Consider the following 19071-nt stretch of genomic DNA (forward strand, 5'->3'; position numbering starts at 1 on the left):
GCACTTCAGAATAGGCTTTAGCTCCCATTAGTTGTGTTTTCATCTCCACTAATTATAGTATTTCACTTCTATTAAGGATAAAGTAGAAAGGCTTCATGCAGGACATAGTAATTGAAGTTGCCTTAAAGAATGCAAAGGATATCTGTCTTCAGAACTTGAAAAATCCTTTTTTTTAAAAAACTCTTACTTTTTATCTTAGAATCAATACTTTATATTAGTTCTAAGACAGAAGAATTGTAAGGAGTAGACAATGGGAGTTAAATAATTTACCTAAGTTTACATAGCTAGGAAGTTTGTGAGGACAGATTTGAACCTAGGACCACCTATATTTAGGTCTGACTTAATATAACAAGCCATTCCAACTGCCTCCAGAACCTGAAAAATTCTTAATCCTTATAATTCTATCTGGGGGAATTTAAGGACAATTGTTTCCAGAATCTGTGACAGAATTGCATTTGAAATTTTAACTTAAAACTCAAGCCACATTTTCTCCTGAAAGTTGCTTGTTTCTTAATTAAAACAGAACAAAAAACATGTTTAAGGTGTATTAAAGAAATGTGAGTTGACCATTCCAATTTCTTTGCCAAGAAAACCCCACATGAGGTCACAAAAAGTTGGACATTGATTAAAGAATAATTCTAGGGAATATAGCTGGAAAGTTACAAGAAGGAAAGTCGTCAAGAATGACCAGTGAATGATGAGACCCTACCATTAATTAACTCCCTATCCTCTTCTATTGGGAGCTAAATATTGATTTTCAATCAATTGAATTTCAATCAATCAACCATAAGGAATTGGGTGGCTTTTAGATAACTGAATAAATGAATAAAATCCACCCATGTAAAACCAATTCATATTCCTAAAAAGAAGTATAATTCATAGGATCCAATATTAAAATGGTATTCTTATTGGGGATTTGCTTCTGGAAGGTCAGAGGAGATTCTTCACAGTGTATACTGCTGCCTGGTATAGTGGTGGCAGTGATGGGCCTGTGCAAGGTTAGACAGGCCTATCACAGCTAGCACTGCAGCCTCCTCTATCCCAGACAGCAGTATACAGATTTGTTCATAGTTTTTTTTTTTTTAAATAGTCCAGCCCTCCAATGGTCTGAGGAACAGTGAACTGGCCCCCTGTGTAAAAAGTTTGGGGACCCCTGCCTTAGAGGATAGTTGTGAAGATCAAGTGAGATGTCTGTAAAGCACTCAGGACAATGCTTGGCACATAGTAGGAACTTAATTAGTACTTATTATTACCTTCCCTTTTCCCTTATTTACTCCATATGTGATCCTTGGAAAAAAATAATTTTTCTATTGCAATGTCCTTCTCCTTAAAATAAGGATAATAACAGCACATACTTTACAAGGCTGGGGTAATTATCAATTGAAATAATATATCAAAATACTTTTCAAATCTTAAAGTGCTATTTAATCAGAGCTAGTGTATATGTATATACTACTTATACTGTATCTATATATTATCTATCTATCTATCTATCTATCTATCTATCGCAGAGATCCACTGTGGAATTTTACTCTCCCTTTCTTTACTTCAACAAACTATCTCTGAGCTGCAGATATCAGCATAGCAAAATACAGTTCTCTTAGGAATGGGAGACAGCCATTCAGTTATAGTTCTAAAACCTCCCTAAACTGACCAAAAAACTCAGGATGGTTCAGAGAAGAGTACAAAGCCACAACCTGTGTGACGGTTTGGAAATTGAACTATTTATGAAGTTTTTGTTGTTGTTGCTCTTCTTCACTCGGATTCAAAATTTAAAGGTGGCCCCATCCCTTGCAACAAATTCCTAACACAAGAAAAAGCAACTATAACTGAATAAATGGGATTTCATCCTCACATTAAAATTTTTCTCTAATATCTCAGTGACCAAATAAATTCTTTCCATATTATGAAATCAGAGGGTAGCAATTAATTTTTTTAGTTGTGACTGCATCATCAAAATATAACATGGCCTATGGGGTCATTGAACTGTTTTTTGGGAAGAATTTCATGTGAAATCTCTTAAGTTTCCCAAAGGGCCATTTCTATATTCTTCTCTTGAAGACTATTGGTGTTTTTCCTTTTTTTTTCCTTTCTCCTATTTCAAAATTCTACTAGTATAATTAGATTAAAAGTACTTCCCTCTTTTTGAAGTAAATAATTGTAAGCATTACCAATATTTTTTTAAGTTCAGGGAGATCACACAACCTGCTCATAAACACATGACCATCAGGTGGGGGAGACCAAAGGGTTTTTGTTGAGCAAATAAAGTCCAAAACCTAGAGGTTGGGGTGATGCTAATGAGGAACAAAATAAAGGCAAGAATATGTTTGAAACAGGTCAGAAATAATAACCTACCCTCTTTACCTTTCCTTTGTTCTGCTTTGTCTTCAAATTGCCTGCCCATCTTCTTGATAATATTTTACCCTAAATAGTATACTTGTGTGGGATCTTAAAAACAGGCATTGAGGTTAAAAGAAAAGATAGTTTTAGCTTTATGGACTTAGTGTTGTCATTGGTTTTGTGGTAGCGAATAGCCTCTGACTAGGACATAGGAGCTTACCTTGGTCATGGAAAGGCTGCAGGCTAAAAAATAGCCAGACACGATTTGAGAAGATTATATCAAATTAACAGTTATTTATTTAGCAATTACTAAAATAAGGCCCAGGATGGTTACTGGAGATACAAAGATAGAAATCAAACTCTTACTATTTGTAATGTAAGATTCTTCTAGGAGAGACATACCAAGTACACAGTTTATTCAAAATAGCACAGAGCAATTCAAGGTCATTAACAATTTGGGGAATCAATAAAGTCAATCAGTAGGAGTTGAAACCTGGGCTGCATCTTAAAGTGTAAGTGAAGGGTGTTGGTTTTTTTTTAATCCCTTACTTTATGTCTTAGAATCAATACTAAGTATACATTCAAAGGCAGAAGAGCATAAGGGATAGACAATTGGGATTGACTTGCCCAGGGTCACACAGCTAGGAAATGAATGATGTCAAATTTGAACCTAGGACCTTCAGTCTTAAGACCTGGATCTCTATTCACTGAACCACTGTGAGATTTAAAATGGTTGAAGTCTTAAACTGTAGTGATTAAAATAGTGGAAGATATAAATTGTGATAGATATAAGAAAGGGTGAGTAAATTTGACTGCAGAAATATGTTTCACTACAGTGTCTTGGGTTTTAAAATCAAATATAAGTTGGTCGCCAGGGAAATATTCCCAATTATTCAAATACCCAAGTCAATTGGGTTTTATAGATATTTTAATTAACAATACAATGAGTAATCAAAGAAAAAGAGAGAGAGTAAGAAAGGAATAAGTATGAAGGGCCTCAAGCCAATATGGCCTAGACCTGAGTCTTAAAAGAGAAATCATTCAGTTTTTTAACACTCACCACAAGGTCTGACTAACCAAGGATTCTAGTAACATCAGGCCAGCGTCCTTCCTCAAAGAGTCTTCCAGCCAGAGATTGTTTCAAAGGGCCTCTCTCAAGAGCCTCCAGAGCTCCTACCCCAGAGGGACAGAGCCCCTCAGAGGAGCTCCTCAAGAAGCTCTCTTCCAGAATGAGAGTCAGAAATCGAGAGCCTTCAATGAGATCCAAACTCTTATTTTTAAGGGCAAAATTTCCTCTGTCACCTCCCCTAAGTCCTTACATCTACCAGTCACTGTAGATGTTTCTAAAGGACCGCCCATTTTGAATTCACAGCTGAGTAGTTTTAATCTCGTTAGTAAGTCAGAAAAAAATGCTGCTGTGTCAACAAATTTCATTAAGAAAAAGCCTCTGAATAAGTTATCACCCCTTTAGGTTTAAGTAGTTTACAAGTTGCCCCACCTTTATAGGTACTTAGTATCCCCTTGTATCAATTCTAAAACAGTCATGACTCAAAGAACTTCCTGTCCCTTCCATAAGCATGGATCAAAGTACTTTCATTGTTTAGCAAGCCATTTTCTGTCCTAAAGCAGTCTTAAGTAGGGTGGAACAGGGACACTCCCATAGCTAGGAGCCCCCACACTCAAGTAGAGTTCTCACCATCTGCTAGGGAATATTTTTAAGTAGAAGATTCCCCAATGGGGGAAACCCCTAACATTCATAAGTCTAAGAAATTTTGAGGTTTACACCACCTAGCTGCCTCAGGGGAGATGTTTAAAAAATAACAAGAATTATGGCTCATAAAAGGTGTTAAACTAACTAAAATTTCATTTAGCTATGCCAGGTGATACTGTTGTGAAGTATGAACTCAAGTTCCTTTAGTGATTTAGAAAAGAAGTACTGGTAAGGTCAAAGAATAATAGGTCCCCTTTAAGAATTAGTAAGGTGAGTTCAGGTAGATAATTCTCAGGAACCCATCTCCTTACATGATGAACAGAATATTTATGGAGCTGGAGAATGAGAGGTCATGGAACCTACATGGATCTAAGAGAGTGTGGACAAAGGCAGCTACCAAAAAGAAACAACTAGGATTTTGAGATAGAGGCTTCTTGGGTTGATTAGATCCAAGGAGTAAGAGGTCAAATGTTGTATTGGTCCTATAATTGCACCCATCTTGGAAATTTTTTAGTCTGAGCTTCATGAGAGCCTTGGGAAAATCTCACCCATCATGAGGTCTAAAAGTCTACAGGTCAAGAAGTGAGTAGTCAGATTGAAAGAAAAATAAATTAGTGTACCAACGGGTATTGTTTTATTGCTATTTTTCTTACTATGCTATTTCATTAAATGTCTTTGCTTTCAATGAATTATGCTCTCTGGCAATATATAAAGTTAACACATCTTCACAATTTTGACTAGAAGCAAACTCTCATAAAATATCATTAACCTGGAAGCCCTCCATTTGAGAAGCAGTGCCCTAGCTGCTATCTTTCATACTTGATGTAGTCATTATTCTCTTGAATTGGCTAATCCTCACTGATATTCATCAGCATGGCTTCCTTTGATGACTTGCCACCAAGATCCTACCACTTACTTTTTTTTGACACGTTATTTCTTTAGAGTATTTTTCCATGGTTACATGATTCATGTTCTTTCCCACCCTTCTTAACTCTCCCCTCCTAGAACTGACAAGCAATTCCACTTATACATGTATCATTGTTCAAAACCTATTTCCATGTCATTCATATTTACAATATAGTGATCTTTTAACACCAGAGCCTCAATCTTATCCCCATCAAACCACTTGAATGATCACATGTTTTTCTTCTGCATTTCTTACTCCCACAATTCTTTCTCTGGATGTGGATAATGATCTTTCTCACAAGTTCCTCTAAATTTTCCTGGATCATTGCATTGATGCTAGTAGAGAATTCTATTATGTTCATTTGTGTCAGAGTGTTTCAGTCTCTGTATATAAGGTTCTCCTGGTGCTGCTCTTTTCACTCTGCATCCATTCCTGGAGGTCGTTCCAGTTTGCATGGAATTCCTCCAGTTCATTATTCCTTTGAGCACAATAGTATTCCGTCACCAACATATGCCACAATTTGTTCAGCCATTCCCCAATTGATGAACACCCTGGTCCTACCCCTTGTTGATTGTGAGTAGGTCATTCTTCATGAGGTAGTATAGCATCCTCTCCATGACAGGAGCTCATCCTGGCAGGGAAGGGGGTGGTCTTCATATAAGGATACCACAGCACACTTTGGGGGACCATTAGAAGACCAAATTATCTATTGCAGAATGGATAATCATTGTACATGAATATGATGTGTGTGGTGCACATGGTGCTTTCTTAATATTATCCCTATCAGGTAGTAAGAGGCTTATACTCCCTCATTTACTGATGAGAAAACTGAGAATCAGAGAGGCCAGTGGTTTTTTCTGAGATCAGAATGGTAAAGTTTGAATATAGGTCTCTTCATTCTAAATCTAGTGCTTTTTTCATCATTATATCTTGCTTCCCTTCTCAAGAATACTTACTGATATTTCTTTTAACATGTTTTTCTTCTTATATGCTATGTGGCCAACTTGTGAAGGAAGAGTAGGGCGGTAATGGCAGACACCTGGGCTAGCTAGTAGAAGAGTCTTAAATTTCCAGCTTAACTCTTGAGCCAAGAGGATTTTGATTCCCCATACAACTTGATAAAAGTCTTTTGTATTTCAGAGATGTCAGATAGAAGGGTTGTGATTTATCTCTATTTCTCAAATTATTTAAAGAGAAACTTTGGGAACCACCTGGTAAAAGCCTACCTGTATGGGATAGCAGGGATTTTGGCTTTCACATGTCCTCTGGCAGTCAGTTCCTTCCCAGAAGGTGGCTCTGCTGGTGCTCTGGGGTGTAAATGCAATGTCGTGAGCAATGTATTGTCCCCACACCATCAGGAGATCAGTATGCTGGTCATCCTCTGTCACAGCCTCATTTGATGCGTGGATGATTTTTCTTGTCACTTCACGAACCTGGGGAAGAAAGTTTGTTAGGCACTCTTCTCCCTTTGCTTACACCTTACCAGTTTCAGTGTAGGTAGAGGATAACCTAGACATGTGATCCTTTCCTTTGGGCAGTACAGAAAATGTTTTGGTGATCATTTAATGCTCAGTACAAGGGTTAACACTAAGTTGTAGTCCAGTTAGGTGACTCAGTGGATAGAGACCAAGACTTGCAGTTAGGAAGACCTGAATTCAAATCTGATCTCAGATACTAGGTGTGTGGCCCTTTGCAAGTCATTCAACTGTGTTTGCTTCAGTTTCCTCATTTAAAAATGAACTGGAGAAAAAAATGGCAAAATATTCCAGTATCTGAGTGAAGAAAATCACAAAATGGGGTCACAAAGAGTTAGACATGACTGAACAATAAGCAAGGGTTATAACAGGTTCAAAGATACTTGATCTATGACTTTCTCACCTAGATGTATAATTCAAAATATATCTTAATTTATGAAATGTGTATTTATTAAAGGTCTACAATGTGCCAGGTACTGTGTTGGGCCTTGGGAATTCAAAGACAAAAACAAAAAAAGACTCTTCTTGATTAGTTTACATTCTACTGGATATAAAGGAGCATTGACTTTAAAGTTAAAAAGAATCCCAGAAATGATATAGTTGAAGATCTTTTAATTGAACATGATAGGAATTATTATGATTAACATCTCTTTAAATTTAGTTATATGGTAACTAAGAACAAATTTGTGAAAAGTCATCTATTGCTTGTGCACTGTGAATTTAAACTTAAGAGAAAAACTAAGCATTTGAGGAAATGGTCTCTGTAAATCTAAATATTCCATTCTTCTCTTCACCATGTATAGTATTTTCTCTAGTTTTTTTTTTCACCAATACCAGTGGTTTTCAGCTTCAAGTAGTCAAAATTCAGTTTAAGTTCAGTGAAGGGACAATGAACTGAGTATTTTAACAAATATTAAATGCAATGTACTATGGAATAAATGGTATTAGATTTTGGGAATATGGAGATAGAAAATTAACCAATCCACTCCTCTAAGGAACTTGTAGTGAAATTGAGATTTCTTTAGAGTAAACAACAATTTAATGATGTCAATATAAGATACAAAATTTATTTATTTTTTTACTGCACCTATCCTACGATTTCATTGCTATGAGGAAGTTCCAATTGAGGAAACCTCATTTACCAATGTTGTTGGGCATTTTCTTTGAAATTTATGGTTTTAGAAATTTGCCTTGACTTTCCCTGGCTCAGAGAGTACATGTTTATGGTAGAATTTGAATTTAGTTCTTCCAGATTCCAAAAATAAATATCTATCTTCTGTATCATGCTACATTCTCTTTCATTTCATAATAATTCAATACTTAATGTTCCCTGGTTTCATCTATATGACTACTTCTACAACTCTTGCAAACCTTTCTCTTCAAACTTTATGCTTCTTATTCATCTGTTCATTCTCTCTGATTCCTGGTTCCCCTAATTATTAGTTTCCCCTTAAATTATTTTATATTTCATAGATATACATCTTTATACATGCATACACATACATAATTTAACTTCCTCCAATAGAATGTGTAAGAGCATGTCATAATGAATGGACAAAGAAAACTGATTGATGGGAAATTAAGGTGATTGAAAATATGTAATGTTACTTCATGGAATGACATTAAAGGTAAATGGTTTCATAGTAACTTTAGTTGCCTGTATTTCAGTGTCTAATGATTTCTACTGATTAAAAAAAACCCATCACATTGGATTTGCTCAAAGAAATGGTATATAAATAGAAACCAACAAGGTATTTACATATGCTGAAATAACTGGTCAGTTCCCTAGGTAACCTATTAATCCAAGGAAAAAATACATAATTTTGAAAGGGAATTGACCAAGTATTTGACCAAATTAACCCTGTCAACTGCTTGATGCTTTTGTTATTCTCAGGAAATAAACATGCCTCTTTTGCATTATACTTCTCCTTTCTTCTCCAACCTCTAATTGTGCAAAAATTCAGATTAATTTATTTATGAAACATCATTTTTTTTAGATAAAGGAAGGAGTATTTAGGAGGAGTCAAAATACTTAGGTATTAATTATGGCTCTTCACATGATTTTATATTTGGTCAGCTCCTTCCCACTTTTTTTTTTCAAACCCATACTTTCTAGAGAATTAATATTAAGTATTGTTTCCAGGGCAGAAAAGCCATGCAGGCTAGACAATTGGGGTTAAGAAAATTGCCCAGGGTCACATAGCTGTCTGAGGTAAAATTTGAACCCAGGGTCTCCTGTCTCCAGATTTGAATCTCTATCCACCAAGCTACCTGGCTACCCCACCTTTCCCCTTTCTTGGGATCATTTCCTCCTTATGGAATGAGAATGGTGGGCCAAATGATCCCTAGAGGCACTTCTCTCTTCTGGCAGTTTATTCATCTATGCCCTAAATGACTATATGAATGCCCATGCTTGCACAATGTCATTTCCACTAAATGTCAAGGAAGTATCTGACATCATTCTGCTTTTAAAAACCATTGGAACTCTAAGTGCTGTGGAAGGACACAAGCTAGCTTTTTTTTTTTTTGCATCATGATATACAAACCAGTGGCAAAGGAAATTCATTGTAAAGGAAGTTGGGATTCCACCCTTTGGGCTGACTAACTCCATCTTCATAGTCCGGTGGGAGCCACCGAGCCAGGGCTGTGTTGGCAGCTCCCCATCTGGGATTGTCTCTGTAGAAAATAAAAACTCTTGAAAATCTTTGAGAAGTGAGAACCAAATCTAAGAGAAGAGGGATAAAACAGTGCTATGCAGAGAACTGTCTCTGATTTGGAAGTTCAAAGCCATTGGTACATGTCTCAACATTGTGTGTGTTTAGCAGCAGAGGAGGTAGTATGTAGCAAAAAGTAGCAACAACATATAAAATACGAGCACCCATCCCTCTATTGTAAAAGCCCTCTGAATGTTGCCTTCTTGTCAAAGAGGCTTCTCTTCCTTGGAAGTCTTATTGAAGAAACTGGATGACCACTTGCTGAATATATGATAGTGAGGACTCTTTGGTACATGAGTTAGATGAAGCAATCATTGAGATCCCTTCCACTCCAAAAATTTTGATTCATTGACACAAGAGATTCTGATTCAGTTAGATACAATAGTCTGTGAAATCCTTTATGCCTCTTGATTCTTTGTTTATGTGATAGTTATTCTGACACATTTTCTTACAAATAAAAAGAGTAAAGAGTAAAGAGATCCTAATGTGTCACAATTTCCATACCCTGCTTGGAAAATTCCTATCTGGAAAAATATTAGATATTTTCTGGATAGAGATAATTATATATATATATATATATGTTAAAATTTTTATTAAATAAACCAAGTACCTGTTTAGTAGAAGATATTCAATGAGGTAGTATAGGAATAGTATAACACAGAGAATAAGATGCAGTTATTGCATTTTGATTTATAGTATATATGGGAAAATGTCATGTAAATAATTTATTAAATGCCTACTATTTATTAGGCACTGTTAGAAATACAAAGAAAGATAAAAATTAGTCACTGCTCTCAAGAAGCTCTGTCTAATAGAGCAGATAACATGCAAAAATAAAACAAACAATATAAACAGAGTAAAATGGGAAGAGGGAAGGCACCAAGATAAAGTACTGGGAAAATGTTTCTTACAGAAGGTGGGGCTTTATCAGAGACTCAAAGAAATCCAGGAGACATGAGAAACCAACATGAGGAAGGAGAAAATTCTAGCTATGAAGGATAGACCAAGGGAAATGTCAAGGACTGAGCAGGAATGTCTTTCTCAAGAATAGTAGGGAAGCCAGTAAGAGAGGAAAGGAAGGAAGGAATAAGGAAATAAAGAGGAAAGAAGGAATAAAAAGAATAAGGGATGAAAAAGAAAAGAAGAATGAAAGAAAGAAACAAGAAACTATGCTTCAATTTGTACATCAAGTCTATCATTTTTCTTTTGGGAAGGGAATGCTGTATCAAGAGTCCTTCAGAATTGTAATTGGTCACTGTGTTGATCAGTTCCCCTTTCAAAGTTTATTAACTTTAAAATGTTATCGTATATATTTTTTCTCCGAGTTCTGCACTTCACTTTATATCTGTCTATACAGTTCTTCCCAGGTATTTCTAATACCATTCTCTTCATCATTTCTTTTTTTTTATTTTGTAATATTTTATTTGATCGTTTCCAAGCATTATTCATTAAAGACAAAGATCATTTTCTTTTCCTCCCCCCCCCACCCCCAGTAGCCGACACATGATTCCAATGGGTATCACATATGTCTTGATTCGAACCCATTGCCATGTTGTTAGTATTTGCATTAGAGTGTTCATTTAGAGTCTCAACTCTGTCATGTCCCCTCAACCACTGTAGTCAGGCAGTTGCTTTTCCTCCGTGTTTCTACTCCCACAGTTTATCCTCTACTTATGAATAGTGTTTTTTCTCCTAGACCCCTGCAGATTGTTCAGGGACATTACACGGCCCCTAATGGAGAAGTCCATTACATTCGATTATACCACAGTGTATTAGTCTCTGTGTACAATCTTCTCCTGGTTCTGCTCCTTTCGCTCTGCATCACTTCCTGGAGGTTGTTCCAGTCTCCATGGAACTCCTCCACTTTATTATTACTTTTAGCACAATAGTATTCCATCACCAACATACACCACAATTTGCTTAGCCATTCCCCAATTGATGGGCATCCCCTCGTTTTCCAATTTTTGGCCAAAACAAAGAGCGCAGCTATGAATATTTTTGTACAAGTCTTTTTGTCAATTATCTCTTTGGGGTACAGACCCAGCAGTGCTATGGCTAGATCAAATGGTAGATATTCTTTTGTCACCCTTTGGGCATAGTTCCAAATTGCCCTCCAGAATGGTTGGATCAGTTCACAGCTCCACCAGCAATGAATTAATGTCCCTACTTTGCCACATCCCCTCCAGCATTCATTACTTTCCTTTGCTATCATGTTAGCCAATCTGCTAGGTGTGAGGTGATACCTCAGAGTTGTTTTGATTTGGATCTCTCTGATTATAAGAGATTTAGAACACTTCTTCATGTGCTTATTTATAGTTTTGATTTCTTTATCTGAGAACTGCCTATCCATGTCCCTTGCCCATTTATCAATTGGAGAATGGCTTGATTTTTTGTACAATTGATTTAGCTCTTTATAAATTTGAGTAATTAAACCTTTGTCAGAGGTTTCTATGAAGATTTTTTCCCAATTTGTTGTTTTCCTTCTGATTTTAGTTACGTTGGTTTTGTTTGTACTAAAGCTTTTTAATTTGATGTAGTCAAAATTATTTATTTTACATTTTGTGATTCTTTCTATGTCTTGCTTGGTTTTAAAGTCTTTGCCCTCCCAAAGGTCTGACATGTATACTATTCTGTGTTTACCCAATTTACTTATGGTTTCCTTCTTTATGTTTAAGTCATTTACCCATTTTGAATTTATCTTGGTGTAGGGTGTGAGGTGTTGATCCAAATCGAATCTCTCCCACACTGTCTTCCAGTTTGCTTAGCAGTTTTTATCGAATAGTGGATTTTTGTCCCAAAAGCTGGGATCTTTGGGTTTATCGTATCCTGTCTTGCTGAGGTCGCTTTCCCCCAGTCTATTCCACTGATCTTCCTTTCTGTCTCTTAGCCAGTACGAAATTGTTTTGATAACTGCTGCTTTGTAATATAGTTTAAGGTCTGGGACTGCAAGGCCCCCATCATATGTGGTTTTTTTTTCATTATTTCCCTGGATATCCTTGATCTTTTGTTATTCCAGATGAATTTTGTTATGTTTTTTTCTAACTCAGTAAAGAAATATTTTAGGAGTTCCATGGGTATGGCACTAAATAGATAAATAAGCTTGGGTAGGATGGTCATTTTTATTATATTGGCTCGTCCTATCCATGAGCAGTTAATGTTTTTCCAATTGCTCAAGTCTAGTTTTAGTTGTGTGGAGAGTATTTTGTAGTTGTGTTCATATAGTTCCTGTGTTTGTCTTGGGAGATAGATTCCTAGGTATTTTATTTTGTCTAAGGTGATTTTGAATGGGATTTTTCTTTCTAGTTTTTGCTGCTGGGCTGTGTTGGAGATATATAGAAAACCTAATGACTTATGTGGGTTTATTTTGTATCCTGCAACTTTGCTAAAGTTGTTGATTATTTCAATTAGCTTTTTGGTTGAATCTCTAGGATTCTTTAATTAGACCATCATGTCATCTGCAAAGAGTGATAACTTGGTCTCCTCCTTGCCTATTTTGATGCCTTCAATTTCTTTTTCTTCTCTAATTGCTACTGCTAGTGTTTCTAATACAATGTCGAATAGTAGAGGTGATAATGGGCATCCTTGTTTCACTCCTGATCTTATTGGGAATGCATCTAGTTTATCCCCATTGCAGATGATATTAGCTGTTGGTTTTAGATATATACTGTTTATTATTTTTAGGAATGACCCTTCTATTCCTATGCTTTCTAGTGTTTTTAATAGGAATGGGTGTTGTATTTTATCAAAGGCTTTTTCTGCGTCTACTGAGATAATCATGTGGTTCTTGTTGGTTTGCTTGTTGATGTGGCCAATTATGTGGATGGTTTTCCTAATATTGAACCAGCCCTGCATCCCTGGGATAAATCCTACTTGGTCATGGTGGATGACCCTTCTGATCACTTGCTGGAGTCTTTTTGGTAGTATCCTATTTAAGATTTTTGCATTTATATTCATTAGGGAGATTGGTTTGTAGTTTTCTTTCTCTGTTTTTGATCTGCCTGGTTTTGGAATCAGTACCATGTTTGTGTCATAAAAGGAGTTTGGTAGAATTCCCTCTTTGCTTATTATGTCAAATAGTTTGTATAGTATTGGGATTAACTGTTCTCTGAATGTTTGATAGAATTCACTGGTGAATCCATCAGGCCCTGGGGATTTTTTCTTAGGAAGTTCTTTGATGGCTTGTTGGATTTCATTTTCTGATAAGGGATTATTTAAGAATTCTATTTCTTCTTCTGTTAGTCTAGGCAGTTTGTATTTTTGTATATATTCATCCATATCACCTAAATTGGTGTATTTATTGCCATATAATTGGGCAAAGTAATTTCTAATGATTGCCTTAATTTCCTCTTCATCGGAGGTGCTGTCCCCCTTTTCATCTTTGATGCTGTTAATTTGCTTTTCTTCCTTCCTTTTTTTAATTAGATTGACAGGTACTTTGTCTATTTTGTTTGCTTTTTCAAAGTACCAGCTTCTAGTCTTATTTATTAAATCAATAGTTCTATCACTTTTGATTTTATTAATTTCTCCCTTAATTTTTAGGATTTCAAGTTTGGTTTTCTGCTGGGGGTTTTTAATTTGATCACTTTCGAGTTTTTTTTTATTTGCATTTCCAATTGATTCATCTCTGCTCTCCCCAGTTTGTTAATATATGCACTCAGGAATATGAATTTACCTCTGATTACCACTTTGGCTGCATCCCAAAAGGTTTGAAAGGATGTTTCGCCATGGTCATTTTCCTCGATGAAATTATTAATTGTTTCTATGATTTCTTCTCTAAATGATTTTGGAGTATCATATTGTTTAATTTCCAGTTAGTTTTTGATTTGGTTTTCCATGTACCATTACTGATCATTATTTTTATTGCCTTGTGATCTGAGAAGGCTGCATTTATTATTTCTGCTTTTCTGCATTTGTGTGCTATGTTTCTGTGACCTAATGTATGGTCAATTTTTGTGAATGTGCCATGTGGTGCTGAGAAGAAGGTGTATTCCTTTTTATCCCTATTTATTTTTCTCCATATGTCTATTAATTCTAATTTTTCTAAGATTTCATTCACTTCTTTTACCTCTTTCTTATTTATTTTTTGATTTGATTTATCTAAATTTGATAATGGTTGGTTTAAGTCTCCCACTAATATGGTTTTACTGTCTATTTCTTCCTTCAATTCTCCTAGTTTCTCCATTAGAAATTTGGGTTCTATATTATTTGGTGTATACATGTTGATTAGTGATATTTCCTCATTATCTAAAGTCCCTTTTAACAAAATATAATTACCTTCCCTATCCCTTTTGATCAAGTCTATTTTTGCTTTGGCTTTATCAGATATCATGATTACCACTCCTGCCTTCTTTCTGTCAGTTGAGGCCCAGAAGGTCTTACTCCATCCTTTAATTCTGATCTTGTGGGTGTCACCCCGCCTCATGTGTGTTTCTTGAAGACAACATATGGTAGGGTTTTGGATTCTAATCCATTCTGATATTCGTCTATGTTTTATGGGTGAGTTCATCCCATTCACATTCAAAGTTATGACTGTCACTTGTGGACTCCCTGGCATTTTAATATCCTTCCCTAATTTTAACTTTTTCTTCGGCTCTACCTTTTAGTCCAGTGATTTACTTTAAATCAGTCCCTCTTATCCTCTCCCTTGATATGTTTCCCTTTTTAGTCCCTCCCCCTCCCCCTCTCTTTCCCTCCCTTTCTTTTTCCCTCTCCCCCTCCCCCTCTTGGTTTTCCCTTCTCCCTACCCTTATTGGGTAAGATAGAATTCAAGATCCCAATGGATCTGGATGTTCTTCCCTCTCAGAGTTGATTTCTCTGAGAGTAAGGTTTAAGTAAAAACTCTCTTCCTCTCCTTCTTATAAGAGTTTTCTTTCCCTCCCCTTCCCATGTGAATCTTTATGTGAGAAAGATTATTCTATTTGGTCTTTCTTTTTCCCCTATTTACACATTACATTTTCCCCACATGTTAGTATACATAGATTGATATAAATGTAGTCCTTATAGAAGAGAGTTTGAGTCAAAGAAGAAGAAAAGATTTTTCTCCTTTTCCCTTTCCTTCATATTTACCTTTTCAGGTATTACATGTTCTTTGATTTTCAATATCAAACTTTCCACAGAGCTCTGGTCTTTTCATTGCAAAAACTTGGAAATCTTCTATTTTGTTGATTGCCCATACTTTCGCTTGGAAGTATATAGTCAGTTTTGCTGGATAGCTGATTCTTTGTTGAAGACCCAGCTCTCTTGCCTTTCTGAAAATCATGTTCCATGCCTTATGATCATTCAGAATGGAACTTGCAAGGTCTTGTGTGTCCCTGATTGGCATTCCTTTATATCTAAATTGTCTTTTTCTGGCTTCTTGTAGGATTTTTTCTTTTGTTTGAGAGCTTTGGAATTTGGCAATTACATTCCTGGGAGTTGTCTTTTGGGGGTTTAGTATAGAGGGTGCTCTGTGAGCTTTGTCAGTGGCTGTATTGCCCCCTTGTTCTAGAATCTCTGGGCAATTTTCTTTAATTATATCTTGTATTACGATGTCAAGTTTGATGTTTATTTCTGGCTTTTCTGGAAGTCCAATTATTCTTAAATTATCTCTTCTCCCTCTATTTTCCAAATCTGTCACCTTGTCAGTGAGATATTTTATGTTCTCTTCTAATTTCTTGGCCTTTTGGTTTTGCTTTATTAGTTCTTGTTTTAAGGCTTGGTTTTCCTTTTCAGTTTGGTCATACTGGTTTTGTAGATGTGTGAATTTCTTTTGCATTATTTCCCACTTTTCCTCCCAGAAGGCTTCCATCTTTTTGATCATTTCTGATTCAAATTCTTCATGGGTTTGTGGAGAGTTTCCATTTCCTTTGGAAGGTTTAGGAGCATTTGCTTATGTTCCTCTTCTGTCTCCTCTGTGTTTTGTATTTTTGCTCCATAAAATGTGTCCAAAGTGGCCCCCTTCTTCTTGTTTCTTTTGGAATTTGGGGGCTTTTGTTCTTTAGTGTAGTTTGTCATCTCTATATGAGTGGGGAGGATTAGCTTTTCTTATCTCTGTCTGGTGTTCAGAGGTTTTAGCCCCAGGCAGATTGTCCTTTCTATGAAGTTGTTGTTCTGTCTTCCTGGGGAAGCCAGGAATTGCTGGTGTGTCCCTGGGTTGAATTGAGTGTGCCCTGAGGCAGGGACCTGAGACTGGGATGGAGGGATCCTGCCAGGGGGTTATAAGCTCCCCCCTTCTCTCTGTTTCCCTGCTGTCTGGGTGCCCCCTCGACTGGGTCAGGTTGTTTTCAGGAAGAGGCCTTCTGAATAGCTGGCCCTGGGGTCCTTTTGCCAGCCCTGAGGGTTACTGTTGTTCCCGAAGACCCTGCTCTCTGAGGGGGAGGGGCCGCGGCTTCCCTGAGCTCAGGGCGAGGGCTCCTCATAAGAAGATTAGCTTTCCCTGGGTTGAACTGAGATTCTGATGGAAGGATCCAGCCAGGGGGTTATAAGCTCCCCCCTTCTCTCTCTGTTTCCCTGCTATCTGGGTGCCCCCTCGACTGGGTCAGATTGTTTTCAGGGTGTGGCCTTCAGAATAGCCGGCCCTGGGGTCCTTTTGCCAGCCCTAAGGGTTGCTGTTGTTTCAGAAGACCCTGCTCTCTGAGGGGGAGGGGCCGCGGCTTCCTGGAGCTCTGGGCGAGGGCTCCTGATAAGAAGATTAGCTTTCCCTGGTTTGAATTGATATTTGGATGGAAGGATCCAGCCAGGGGGTTACGAGCTCCCCTGTCTCTCTGTTTCCCTGCTGTCTGGGTGCCCCCTCGACTGGGTTAGGTTTTTTTCAGAATGTGGCCTTCAGAATAGCAGGCCATGGGGCTCTGAGGTTGCCTCTGCTACCTCGGACTCGGCGCTCTGGGTTGGGGGGGATGGGTCCTAGGACCTTCCTTCTGCCTGCACCTTAGGTCCGAGTGGTCTCGGGTTCTGGCTTTTGGGGGGGGGGGCGTACCTTTTGATCCAGGTCCAGGTTCAGGAGGAGGACTCCCGGGGTCTATGCTGTTGATCATTTTGAATTTTGGTGTCCTAGGAGCATTCGGTTTGAGATAGGTAAGGAAGGGTTTCAGGAGATCTGAACTTTAGCTTTCTCTAAGCCACCATCTTGACCGGAACTCTTCATCATTTCTTATAAAAGTATACCCTTACATTATATACCCTATATAATTTCTTCAGGAATTCCTCATTTGTTAGACATCCTTTTAGTTTCCAACAATATCAAAAAGAAATTGTATAAGTGGAAATTTTCTACTTTTGAACTATATTCCCCAGAATTCCTTTTGTATTTCTCAGAATTCTTCTCCTCTCTCCACCAGCATGGTCATGTTTTGTATATATATATATAATTGGTGGGAATTCTGCCTCTCACTCTTCTCTCGTGACCTTGGTTTGAGTTAGCTCTCTTTTTACTCTAGATTTTTAATTAATTAATCTCATTAAATATAATATTTGGAGATTTTGTATATTAATTTTAATTCCCATGATTTGGCAATCAATGAAGTTGGAAGATAATTCTCAATTTTTTAAAGCTAGCCTAGATTTTGCAATTTTGCAAGCTACATTTTTCTCTACTGCTACTTCTTGGGCACCATGCACACTCCCAGCCCCTTTGCCTGCATTCCTGAGGCTGCTGTGTGGTTCCTGTCCAGCCTGCACCCTTAGATAGTCTGGGACCAGACCCCCAGCTGTGAGCCTGCATTGTACCTTTTCAACACACAACCTGGGAGTTCTTAAGGAGTGGGTGAAGTATAAATCCCCACCTCCCCAACCCCATTGTGGGTTTTCAAACCTGTGCTAGGGGCTTTTCAGCAGAGGAACACAGCATGGAACAGGAAAAAAACCAAACCAACAAACAAAAAAAACATGCTATTCAGCCCCACCCCCCTTCTAGTTTCTAATCAGATTTCTTAACTTGACCCTGGACTCCTGGCTTGCAACCCAGGATTTTTTTCACAGGAAGGGGACTCCTGCCATTTTTTTTTCCTTTCTACCTTACAACCAAACACAACAGGGACTGCAGATAGCTCAAATCAGTGGATTTAAAAATGAAGTTTTTGGGATTTTGACTCTGATTTTTTTTTCTCCTGACCCAAAACTCTCATGCAAATAAGCTACTGTTTTCCCTCCTACTTTAGTCCCTAGGGAGGTGGTGAAAGAACAATACTTTTACAAACCTCCTAGCTAATTCCTTTACCTTTCAGTCAGTTTTTTTTTAATTTGTTTGTTTGTTTGGTTTGGTTTTCCCTGTAATTAAAATACATTCAGTTTTTTTTTTTTTTTTTAGGAATAGCTGCTGTTCCTAAGCATGCTTGAAATTCTGAAAGAACAGTTTGGGTTGGTAGAGTTTACAAGTGCAAATTGGATCTGCTTAATTCTTTTAGTGGCAGTTTTAATTTTCATTGCATATTTCCCACTTTATTTAATTCTTCTTAAGAATATGCAGCAGCAAGCTAGGCTGCTTGAATTCCCAACTGAAATGGAACATTTTGACAAAGTTTTGAAAATATTAAATATTCTCAATATGCAGAATGGAGATTCTGCCCAGTGTGCCTATGAGGAATTCCAGAGAGGTGACAAAAGAAATGCAAATGAATGATAAATACTGGGGGCAGGTGGGGGGGAAAACCTTAATGAGATCTGGAGGTGAATTTTAAACCTTTTCAGACTCCATTGTTTTATTGATTACTAACTATTTTTAGTTTGTTCCCCTCCAAAAAGTGAACAAGTCTATTGGAACTAGAGAAAAGGATTTTTGAATTCACTGTCTGTACCCTGTCAATGCTCATTGACCCCAAATTGGCCTTTTGCCAATGCACCAAGCAATCATTGGTTTTCTTCTCTTTTCCTTTTATCCACAAATTATTGCAAAATACAAATTGGTTATATTTAAAATGATCTCTTTGGGGGGACTTGTCTCCCAAAAGG

At 37.2% G+C, this 19071-nt stretch overlaps 1 protein-coding gene across 1 annotated transcript in view; it reads right to left on the reverse strand.

The window, feature by feature from the left end:
* TPO (thyroid peroxidase) overlaps nt 1-19071 on the reverse strand; it is a 159525-nt gene that overhangs the window by 91122 nt on the left and 49332 nt on the right. Inside the window, exons 4-5 of the mRNA XM_056817534.1 lie at nt 8980-9109; nt 6185-6391 (exon numbers count right to left, since the gene is read on the reverse strand). Coding sequence (XP_056673512.1) covers nt 6185-6391; nt 8980-9109 — 337 coding nt within the window. The remainder of the gene's footprint in view (nt 1-6184; nt 6392-8979; nt 9110-19071) is intronic.

Source organism: Monodelphis domestica, chromosome 1, assembly GCF_027887165.1.
Source record: "Monodelphis domestica isolate mMonDom1 chromosome 1, mMonDom1.pri, whole genome shotgun sequence".
NCBI lineage: Eukaryota > Metazoa > Chordata > Mammalia > Didelphimorphia > Didelphidae > Monodelphis > Monodelphis domestica.